At 38.4% G+C, this 12288-nt stretch overlaps 1 protein-coding gene across 1 annotated transcript in view; it reads right to left on the bottom strand.

The window, feature by feature from the left end:
- LOC122995093 (E3 ubiquitin-protein ligase TTC3-like) overlaps positions 1-12288 on the bottom strand; it is a 41196-nt gene that overhangs the window by 25488 nt on the left and 3420 nt on the right. The window contains exons 5-18 of the mRNA XM_044370103.1: positions 12094-12253; positions 11920-12001; positions 10975-11028; positions 10378-10510; positions 9941-10035; positions 9189-9283; positions 8717-8779; positions 7185-7239; positions 6257-6463; positions 5155-5191; positions 4106-4166; positions 3274-3361; positions 2709-2855; positions 1667-1747 (exon numbers count right to left, since the gene is read on the bottom strand). Coding sequence (XP_044226038.1) covers positions 1667-1747; positions 2709-2855; positions 3274-3361; positions 4106-4166; positions 5155-5191; positions 6257-6463; positions 7185-7239; positions 8717-8779; positions 9189-9283; positions 9941-10035; positions 10378-10510; positions 10975-11028; positions 11920-12001; positions 12094-12253 — 1358 coding nt within the window. The remainder of the gene's footprint in view (positions 1-1666; positions 1748-2708; positions 2856-3273; positions 3362-4105; positions 4167-5154; positions 5192-6256; positions 6464-7184; positions 7240-8716; positions 8780-9188; positions 9284-9940; positions 10036-10377; positions 10511-10974; positions 11029-11919; positions 12002-12093; positions 12254-12288) is intronic.

The following is a 12288-nucleotide window of genomic DNA, read 5'->3' as shown; positions in this document are numbered from 1 at the left end:
ACCCATGGATCCAGGTTATCAAAACTAGAGATTCCCCTCTTATCTTTCTCTTTTCTCCACGAGCTGCAGCAGGAGCAGCTCCTTGCTCTCTTTCTCCTTCAGCTGCAGGAGCAGCTGCTTGCTCTTTCACACCTCCAGCAGCTGCTAGAGCAGTTCTCTGCTCTCTTGTGTGGCCTGCTCACAGCAGACACACACAGTCTTCTTTACAGCAGAGGACGTGAGAGCCTGCCTTGTGCCAGCAGTTAACACACAAATCTGCTGGCCAGTTTAACAAGTACAGGAGTCGCGAAATGGAGTTAGCTTGCCACTAACTCTGCACAAAGGAGCGACCTGGGCCCTCTGCACGACTGGAGTGCTGTCTCCCCAGCAAGGCCTGCATCTTTCAGCTTCAGAGCCGAAGCCTTCTCGGCCTGACTCACCCACGGATTCACCGGTTACAAAGCAGAACGCCACAAAGCATCTCTTCCTTCATGGACTGGTAACAACTGGGCATAGCCTAGCAACACAGTGAGGCATAGTACAGCTAAGCAAGAATGTTTAACTCAAACAATGTACTGTACGTGAATTGATTTGGTTAAGGTTATACATTGAACTGTTGTTGTGATGTCCTTGTTGCTTATAGTCAGGTTGCTGCATAGCCACACCACTAGGTTAATGTTAGCAGGCTTAACACATGTTACATCCAGTAACTAGGCCTTGCATGCAACTAACCTCATTTTAACCTGGCACCTTTAGCATACACCAATTGGCCTTGAATAGAGAACCACACAGTTAAGAGGTTAAAACCTTGTTTGGCAAACTTTGGTTCAGGCAGCACATGTGGTTCAAGACACCACATGGTCTGGCCCTTTTATCTCTGTAGTTCCCTTTATCAGCCAAATTGTCGGCATGCCATGTGCTCAGTCACCAGGTGACTGCAGCCATCTTGCTATTGTCTTCCCTACACACACACACACACACACTCACACTTGTATATAGGTACACTTAGCTAGATTAGTATTGTGTGTTGCTTTTACCCTTTGTTAAATAAATGCTTTTGGATATACCTGTTGTCTGTTTTAATGTTGCACAAGAATGAGTTTTGCCAACCCCTGCTCTGTAAAGAACTCCAAATCATTTAACCATAACTAACTACTGATATGGTGATTTGGGTGGTGCCCCATTTTTAATTCTTATTAATAATTTTATTGATTTTAATAATTAACGATTATCTTTGATAATCATTAATTATTGCTGATAGCCAAACTTGTAGCCACGGCCCAACAGATGTAATGCGAACACAGCTTTAACGATTGAGGTACAGTGTTACTGACAACCTTCCCTGTCACTTCCGGACAAATAGGTGCGGTTATTCATAAAGCTCGCAACTGGCGCTTGTCTGTATGTCAACATGGGACAGTGGTAAATGAGACCTCTATGTCATAAAGGCTTTAGTCGTTTCAGGAACATTGTTTTTTTTGTCTTCATTATTGAACTAATTTTTGCATCAAGGTTCTCAGCAATCTATCCACATTATTTACTCCACAGACATAGACCTAATGTGTAAAAGTCACATTTTTGCCTTGTATGTGAGTCATGATATGGGCAGGATAAGTTTTTAATCTTATAAATAGTGTAACAGATGAGCTTTTGCCTTCCGCCTCTAACAAGACTATCTGTGAGTTACCTCAGGCTGGCCGATTTCCGTCAAAGCAGATGCACGGCCAAACAGCAACAACGGCACATCCAGAGTGGAAAGTCCAAATTCCTGAGAAAAGCAAAAGGCAAACGTATTATTCTTGTGTCTTTTACAGCTCAAACCCATTAGCAGTTAACTTTAAACCTTGATGCGGTTCTTAAACTGCAACTGATAATTTAAGAGGACGTGTGAAAATGTGAACACAAAAAAACCAAATTATCCACTGTCAAAGCAGGATAAATTCACAGGTTTTTCATGATATTTTTGAAACATTTTTTTGCCTGTATTTGATAGTTGATAGTGTCGACTGACAGGAAATATCAGTAGAGAAAGAGAGGGAGGACGGCCTGCAACAAAACGTCTCCCGCTGGAAATAAATTACAAAAGTGACACAGTTGTCTGGGCGGTGCCTCGTGGACAAACAGTCAAACAAACTCTTGTCTCTGTCACCTTCACCCACCACTTATAACATCACAGTTACTTAGCACATTATATCTCAGGCAATATATCTTATTTATCCATCTATTTATCATTTTGTCATTTATTTATCATCATATTTATCTTATGTCTCACCCTTGTGCAGTAAGACTTTATCCCATTTTCTTTTTGTGCAATTATCAAATTTCCAGTGCAATATTTTAGTAAAATGCTACACACCGTGTGTATTATCACTGCTGGTCATATCTATACATGTGATATAGTGTAAATACAGTAGCTTTTATTAATATGGTTTTTATTTATCACTCACTCACTCTTTTTCTTGTTATTTTGAGGGGCTGTAACAAGTGAATTTCCCCTGTGAGAATCAATAATAGGAAATTTGTGCAGCTGAATTTAAATTTGTAAGTCCTCTCATGTATTTTGTGCATAAAGTTGCCTGGTTTTATTTTTGGAACACACATTTACATAATGTCTACAACAATCCAATACATAAAAAAATCTACGCACACTAGATAATTACCTCAATCTGCTCACAAAATAACTTGTGGAACAGCAGAAAGTACTTGAGCTTTGGCACTGGTATGATTACCTTGGGTGTACTGGTATCCACTAAGGCCAGTGCCCGGCTGAAGGCCTGCTCAGCGTTCCGGCTGCGGAGGTCGGTCAGGGCGGTATGGGCGTCATGCACCATAGATCTCAACTCTCTACACACATCTGATTTAGTATCAGCCACTTTCTGATTTTAAAAGAGAACACACATCACAGCACATCAGCCATTTCATTCAGTGATACTGTTATGACTTAAATAACAGCTAATAACATAATATATTTCCAAGTTGTGGCTACATTCAAGCTCCAGTTTTTATGCTTTGGCGTGACAAGCTTTAAATATTCACACTTTAGAAGCTAACACCAGCAAATCTTCGGTGTATTTCCATAAAAAACAATTCCTGCTGATTTATTTTCTGTGGATTGACTCATCAGCACACTGAACGTTGCCGCTCATGATACAGCATCATGTTCACATGACTCAGCGTCATGTTCACATGACGCAGCGTCATGTTCACATGCATCTGTCTTCATAACAGGAGCAGAGCTCCTTACAAAAATAATTTAAATATATTCTTGACTACATATGTAAAATGCAGCCTTACCTCATCTTCAGACGAACCATTTCTGCTCTTTGATTTCTTCTTTGCTGCAGGGTTTGAGTCTCCTTTTCCATTCTTTGGAAAAGACTCACTGGAAGTACAGAACTTTTAATCAGCTATACAATCCAAGTTGTAGCCAAAACACTTTCTGCCACTCTGCTAAATAATTAAATTAAAAACAATAATTAAAAACAATCAATAGCAGAAAACTTCTTGTTTGAGTATTTAATCTCATTTTCCTGTCCTTCCTACCTACTGGCCATCTGGCCAATGCAGCTCAGCAGGGAAACACAAAGAAGGAATTTGATGCTAAAAAACTGTAAATGTGGCAAATATCCACTTGATATGACTAACTCAGACGGCTGAAGCCTCGTATAATCTTCAGATAAACTTTTTAAATGCATTTTTTGCATAAAATGACTGTGTGGACACACTGTGGATTATGGGCCCCATCACTTACTTTGAAAATTATTCGAAAGGAAAACTCACATCTAGTTAAAATGGCCGCAGAGTTAAATATCTTAATACTGTAGGGACAAACTGAAGAGAAAAATGTTGTAATGATATGATTTGCATCTGTTTATAATTTTATTCAAATTATAGTTTTCACACTAGGATTTATCTCTCAGTACAGTCACCAAAAAACCAAAGTACATCGTCATCAATAGCTCCAGCTTTCCTTTTCTCAACATCTGCGCAGTTTTCATGCATTTTTTAAATCAATAACAGTAAGTAGGGGAAGAAAATTGCAGTCCTAGTGGAATCAACTTAAATAATTTAAAAAGGTGTGACATGATTCATGAACACCGATACTGAAAACAGAACTTCAACTGACCTCCTTGATGGTTTAGAGTCTTTAGTGTTGCCATCTGCCTGTGGGGTCCTGTCTTTTTTCACTGCAGAGAGAATATTTGCCATTAAGTTTTTATGATGATAATAATGTCATGAGAATAAAATCCACTGAGATCTGCTATCAGCTTGTGTTGGCTAAATCAATTACTACAATTCTGAGTACTTCTTAATACTCAGAGTTAAGGATGTTCCAAGTTGATTCAAAACACCAGGATAGAGGCCCGAACCTGCATTTTATCTCTAAAACGGATATAAAATAAAAAACCCACCACAGGACACTATACAGAGGCCTTTCATGATAATTAAGTCATCGACTTTTCGTATGATAATGTAATTATCCAAATTATCATGTCCATATATTGACTTATCATACAATATATGGACATGACCTTGATCATTTTTGCTGACCTCGATATTGCCCATTGTGTTTACATGCGTGTTTGTTTACATAAGAATATCACCAACATTTTAGCCAACATGATGCCAGAGTAAACAGCATAACTTATTGGGTGCGTTCTATCTTTTTGAGGCAAATAATGTGTCTGCCCGTTTCAGCAGGTTGTTTCCAGAAGGTTTCAGCATTTTGATAAATCCAGTTTTCACTTCTGCTGTTCAATTTAAAACACGGGGGAAGGCCCGCTCTTTCTCGGCTTCCATATATATATAATAGGCTATTGAAGTCACACTGGCTAAGTAAATAGTCGCTGCCATTGCTCACAGCGCACGTCCCAAACGGGGAATGCACAAGTGAGCGGTGATGCTCATATGACATTAACTCCGTTCAGGCCCGTGATGGCGGGTTAGCATTTTTACGGAAGCATAGCACTCACCCTTCAAGAACAACCACCTCCTTGTACAAACATGACACTTATGGGGAGACGGCAGCTAGCAGCTTCTTTTGATACAGTGAGCTTAAGCCTCAAAAGGCACAAAATTGTGTTTGTTTGTTTGTTTACTGCTACCAGGATCCGAACCTGGATTAAAAAAAACAAAAAAAAAACTGCATCAGAAAGGCTGTTATAACAAACTTACCTTGTTGGGTCGGCTTCTTCATTACAGCCCCGCTGAGCTGTCAACACACAACAATTTCATTATCAACTCTGAACATCATCAAACCTCTGCTAATGTCCACACAAACTGACAAATGTGCCAATTAAGTAGTAAAAGTTGTCTCTTCACACTGACAATTTTTTAGTCTACAGCCACGCTAGCAGCTCTGTGGTGTTGTGCTTTGAACTCAATGCTAATATCAACATGCTAACGTGCTGATGTCATTAGTTTTGCAGGCATTTGGTCTTCAACCAAATTGTTGTACAAAATGAAATTTTGTCCTGATGATGGTACCAGATGAAAAGTTAGGGGACCAACAAAGTTATTACAATTCATCCTGAGGAGGGCGGGAATGTGTGTATGAAACTAGCGTTATAGGAAAAGTGAGGTGATCATCAAAGTCATTTGAAATGCAGACGTTGCGGTTGTATGGCCTGTGTCTTAACCAGTAGGATACTGAGTCAAGTAAAAACTTTGACCTGATGATGGAGCTACAGAAGTAGTCAAGAGATCACCAAATTCAGTAGGATTCATCCTCTGGGGAACATGAATGCCTGTACAAATTTCATGCCAATCTATCAAACAGTAGTTGAGATATTTCATCTGGACAAAAACATGGTGGGCGGACCAACCGACACTGCCATCGACAGAGCCGCCATGCTAACAAAACAAAAGGCTTAAATCTCTTCTTTCACCTATTTTAGTTACAAAGAGCTTTTTCAGACTGATATTTATCCCCCATGTTAATATGACCTAAAACACTCTTCAGTTCAGAGATTGTACCATGTTTGTCCCATTTAGGACTTATTGATTATATTCTCAATTAACTGAAAAATCCTGATTACAATTAATTGTGATCAGTTGCCAATTAATTTCCTTTAGGTCAGCTAATCAATTACTCACTGTGGCTCTAGACCCAAATATATCAGTTCTTTTGGATTGGACTAATCACACATTCATTTAGTGACCTACTGTCTCAATGGGGCGCTCCGTATTTTCAGTTAGTCACTGATAACATTGATTAACATTGATATCTATTGAATTATTGTTGGAGAAATATAAAACGAACAAAAGAGTCACTAACCTTTTTGTGCGGTGCTGCTGCTGCATTAATCTTATTAACAGCTTTTCCAGACTGTTGTCGTGAGTCAATGAATTTCATGTGTTGCTGTTCCAGTTCTTTGATTGACTCTTTATCATCTTTACACAGATTCCGGGCTGACTTGTTGGCTTCGATCGCCATGTTGATTTCTCCCATGGAGAACAAGGCTTCACAGTATCGGTAGTGACCCTGCAAACAAAACATTCACATGCCTTCACTTCCTAATCGTAATTATTGTTTGACATATCAGTTACTGGCAGGAAGTACATTTTTGAGTATTGGGAAAATTAAAACTCTGACCCGATAATGGTGCGAAAGGAAAAGTTAAGGGATCACCAAAGTCATAACGATTCATCATCTGTGGACGATGAATGTATGTACATTTCACTTGTGTCTGTGTTGTAGTACAACTTTTTGAGCCCAGATTGGCTCAACTTCAAGTTCAAAGGTATAAAACAGACTCCGGTGTGTGTCACTGAATAAATACTTTTAGTCCCACCTATGGGTTTAGCTACAACCACTGGATCAGTACATATTTTCAAGCCTGTCTCAAATCAATATCAATAATACGATATATTGAAACTAACACTATATGCATTGGGTATTATGAAGAGCTCTCTCAAAAGCAAATAACATTGAAAATATATTACAGAATAAAGAACAAAAATACAAATTTGTACACAAAATAACTGGGATCAAAGAATTCATGTCATATAGGGCTGAATCGAATGCTTCAAAGCTTTGTTCGTTGCCATGGTGTTCAAACGGATGTTAAGGATGTCATGAGCTGATCGGCTCATGACACACTTAACTTCTGTGTAACAAATGTAGGATCAGGGTCACTTTTTCAGTATATTTCACTTTCTTTCTTCCTACATTACTGTGTTGGGATCATAAAAGGGATGAGTACCTTTGCCCAGAGTGGTTTTATGAGAGTAGCACGTTTTCCATCACCAACCGCTTTTCTGTAAAATCAAAAATTCATGTTTGGATTAAAACATTTCTTAAGATGAGCCATTAAAATTAGAAGAAAAAAAAAAATCACATTTCCTGCAACAGCTAAAAGTTCACTCTTGCTCTACTGTGTGACTCATACTGACACTGGCCTACTTTTTATCAAGTGTTTCAGAATCATTCGTAGCTTCCTTCATTCACTTTCAACAGAGAAGAACGACTCCTGGGAGAGAGTTTGACAATGATATTTTTTGTTTTGTTGATGTTTGTGACTTCAGACACAGCAATAGTGTTCAAAATACAAGTTCTAGTCCACTCTCACATAGGACCCTTGAGTTGATCAAAGTTTGATTTATTATGGCTCAAACTGTTGGTCCTGACAGAATCATCACAGTTCCCCGTTACAAAGAAGCGTAAAGGTTGTGAGGATGTCAGTTTCTGCAGGAACAGCGTGTTTTCTCATCTGTATCTTGCACAAAGTCATTCAAAAAAAAAAATTCTCCCTCTGAAATTTATTGTAACGGCATCTTTTAATGAGCTTCGAACTTTCCTAAAACATGTGCGACTGGCTCAGGAGGTAGAGCACTAATCAGAAGATCGGCAGTTTAATCCCCGGCTCCTCCAGTCCACATGTCAAACTGTCCTTGGGCAAGATACTGATCCCCAAATTGCTCCCGGAGGTTGTGCCGCCAGCGTATGAATGTGTGTGTGAATGGGAGGATGCTGGCATGTAGTGTAAAGTGCTTTTAGAGGTCAGAAGACTAGAAAGGCGCTACATACATGCAGCCCCTTTATCATTTACTGTGTCATCAACTGTCTCTGCCTGAAGACCAACTGCCAGCTAACACATGATGAAGAAATACACATCTTGGCAGTGCAGACTTGCTAATCATGCGACATCTGGGAGCACCTTCCTGTCCCCTGCTGGTTTGGCCTTGATCTTATCATTTACAAACTGTGTGTCACATCCTAAGCTCTGATTACCACCTGCCCCCACCACCACTACCCTTCCTTGCCTTTTGTTCCCAGCTATTTTTTGTCTGAGTCAGCTCATCAACTGAGATCTGCTCTCTGTTGATAAGTTCGCCAGTGTGCCAGCATGCTTCAGTAAAACCACCTAGACTACAGCAAACTTCTGAACAGGACTTGAATGATTTCAACACACATTATCGCCTCTAAATACTGGCGTTGTCATTTCCAAACTTCAGAACAATAATAAAATGCTTTTATTCTTTGTCCTAAAATCAGGACCAAAAAAAGTATCACTGAGAATTTTTGGCCAGGGAGGATGGATTTCCTAGTCTGAGACGCTTGATAAAGGTGTAATAATGTAGTAATGTTGCTCTTGGACCATCACTTTTAATTACGGTTTCAAAATATGACAATGGAAATCTTTTGCTCTGAAGGGCTCAAAAAAACTTTGTACTTATACTGGCTGTTTCAATTATTTACAAATAAAGAGAATGAGAAGTCTGATGTGGTACTTACAGATATTTCTCACTTCTGATATAGCATAGGGCTCTGTTTCCATACAATTTGTGGTTGTCAGGGCTGGATGGAGAAGAAATACATTCAGTTAGTACACATTTAACAATTAATTATTAGATAAACCAGTAGGAAACAATAAACCTGCAAGAACCCCACTGTGTCGACGATGTTAATTTAGCCAGTTCAGCTGCTTCAGTCACTTTTAAGGCTGTAGTCAGTGGTGGATTTGTATTATAACGAGAGGTGTTTCTATCTGTCCCCTTCATGTATAAATTAACTGTCAACAAAAATGGAAATACATAAACTTCACTAAGATTGGGATTAATTGTATGTGCATGCACAGGTGAACCTTATAAACTGGTGACTCAAACTTGTAAAACAACTCCATATAACATTTTAAACACCAATAAACATTCAAGTTTCAAGACTGAAAAAAGACACCAAAAGAAAATATTAAAATATTAAAACTTACTAATATTTGATGGCTTTGGAATAAAACTTCACAGCTTCTTCATACTGATTTTTCTGAAAGCTCTCATTTCCTTTCTTCTTCATCTCTTCACTTCTCTAGATGAGGTAGAAGACAAACCAAAGTTTGTTTTTATCCACAGGAACAAGAAAAAAACATTTAGGGATGAGGGTAGACACATTTTATTCAAATTTAAACAAACATTTGGACACAGGATAAATAAAATATTTAATCCGTGATGATCTGTTCAAAGTTTGACAGTGGAGCTCTTATTAGATATTTGTACTGGACAACAACCTGGATTATGACTTTGTCGTATTTATGTACCATATTCAGTAGTTAAGAACACTTCTAGGTATTTGTCAAAACAGGAAATTAATGTAAAATATGGCTCTGTTTAACATATCTTGCGAATATCAAAATAAGTAATTTTTTATTTGAGTAATACTTTTAAGTTTCTGTCGTCTCATCTTTTACAGTGACACAGTTTTAATGTTTGTCTCACAGACTGGCTGCGTCTGAAACATCTGCACCCACCCCGAACTGCATTTCTCCAATACTTCAGTTATTTTGTCTTCACTGGACACATTTGGGTAATAACATTGCTTTGAACTACAGGTGGACATTCTGTATGAAGGGATCATTTTATCGAATATGTCGATGTGAATAAAATTAAGTCAGTTAGAGAGTCATAATATCGGTTACTTTATGATTAATTTCCCAGCCCTAGTGTAGAGAATGCTAGTGAGTCTTACCTCTATTCGAATGTCTGGCGGTTGAGTGGTTGTCCGCTTCAGTGCCCTCATTGTCTTCTCCAAATTGTTACCCATTTCCCGGATATACTGAGCATCTGATTGAAAGTAAAAGAGGAGTTTGTGTTCATTCACCCTGAAAATAAACACTAATTGAATGAAAGCATATTCCAACAATCTACATACAAGTTCTACAGGCTTCTGTGTTTGCACAACTGATGACACAAGGCACATTTCTTTGCTTTAAAATAGATGAAATGTAGTTATATAAGTAAACAGAATTTATAAAATTACATTGACACTGAATCCTCTAACTGCTCAAGCCTGTTATGTTATTATCCCTTCACTTGAACTACTAGATATTTTTGTATAAAATAGCTTCTGTAAATGTCAGAGAGGCCTGAGGTGCATTACTGAGTAGCAGTGTGACTGTATCTTACACTCTGTGAAGATGAGGTGCAGGGCTGTGAAGCAGGTGTTTGGATGGCCGAGCTCCTGGATGCGGCGGCTGATAGAAGCGTCTCCTGTTTGCTCCAACCAATATAAAGCTTCGTCCAGAACCTCTGGGGAACGCTAATGATACAAAGCCACAATCAGATTAAGTTGTCAAAGAGCCAGTCAACTATCTCCACTGATCATTGCACTTTACGCTACAACTTTATGCTACTTTTCAGGCTTTCTTCTTGCTTTGGACTGCATTAAATGTAAAAGTTATTATTGTTATTATTTTAGCCAGCACCATTTTTAAGAAATTTATTTCAAAATAAAGCAATCAGCAAAAGAGCAGCACAAAAGGCCTCAAAAAACCAAAGAGCTGAATAAACACCTCCTATTGGAGGCGTTAGTACTACAGAACTTTTAATATTTAAATGTTCAGAGGTTTCTATTTCTTGGTCGTTGTGTTCTGTTAGCTGTTGTTCTCCTGATTAAACCAAAAACTAGAAAAAGGCAGCCATGTCTCTGTCATTGATTGGAGAACCATATTAACTGATAACATCTACATATTCAATGCACAGCATCTCTTTTTTCAGACTTACCAAGTTAAACTTGTTGCTTATCCAGATAACATTCTTAGTTTGATCCTTTCTCAACTGGAACAGAGAACAAATCACAAAACAAGAACTATTAGATCAAAGCTGATGCACTGTAGACCCATTACAGCCTGTGTAACCAATAAACACAAACACCAAAGTTTTGCTACAGTCTAGATGTAAAATGCTTAAAAGACATTTGAAAACTGTGAATATGTTCTAAACTTTTCATAGAAACATTAAGCAGGATGTGAAATATCTAGATAACTAGAAATAACACCTTGTGGTTTTATGCCTCCACCAACCACTCAAGTCACAGTTTACATCAATGTCTGTCCAGACTCAAAGGTAAGCAAACCTCCCTAGTCAAGTGTATTTGGAAAACTATTCCTTTTGTTGTTGTCTAGCTTGCTGTTCATTGTCTTTCCCCTTGCTTCATCTTTGTTATTCTTGTTCTACCGTATGTCTATTAGTGTGTACGTTCATTGAGAGAAACAAAAAACGGAGTCAAAGTCCTTGTACGTGTTCACAAGAACACAAAGTTGTAGCCATGACAGTAGACGATGCTTCAGATATGGATGTTGCTACAAAAAAGCTACACATTCTAAAACGTGGACGCTTCACACACATCTTCAACTAGGCAGCACAGAAGATCAATACAATCACCACAGTTTCAAGGTGGGCACCCAAGATAAGTGTCACCAATTCAGTATCTGACCAAATGTGAAGTATGGTCACAATCTCCTCTTCTGTTCCTGAGTTATGGCGTTGAATAACGGCCAGAAAAGTGTTTTTACAGAGCATTATGATGTCGGTGAAGTTGACCTTTTGGATATGAAATGTCATCACTTCATCATTGTATCCTTTTAGACATTTGTGTGAAACTTTGTCATATTTAGTGTATGAATTCTTGAGTTATGGTTAAAAACATGTTTTGTGACATCAACTTACACTTCCTTTCTCCAAAGCTTTGAGGATCGCTTCCAATGTTTCTATCCTGTGTATGTGCTTCATAGTTAGATTTTCTCTGTCACTAGAAGGAGACAATTACAACTTGTTAATAATCTAAACTTTGAAGAATCAAAATGTTATTAATTGGTGGATCGCAATTATATTTGTACTTACTTTGAGTCAATTAGACCTATTTCTATAGCCCAGCAAGCTGTGGTGCTGAACTTGCCATTACGAAGCAGAATGGGAAGCCAGAAAGCACAAAGTTTCAACAGTTGTTCAGCTTCCTTTTTCACGGCAACAGGGATACGGTTCCATCGATCATAAACTTCCTCTGAAAAACAAAAATATACAGAAAATGCATGTAGC

The sequence above is a fragment of the Thunnus albacares genome, chromosome 13, assembly GCF_914725855.1.
Source record: "Thunnus albacares chromosome 13, fThuAlb1.1, whole genome shotgun sequence".
NCBI classification, from domain to species: Eukaryota; Metazoa; Chordata; class Actinopteri; order Scombriformes; family Scombridae; genus Thunnus; species Thunnus albacares.
Note: the sequence above shows the minus strand (reverse complement) of the source record. Positions and strands in the feature narration are given on the sequence as shown.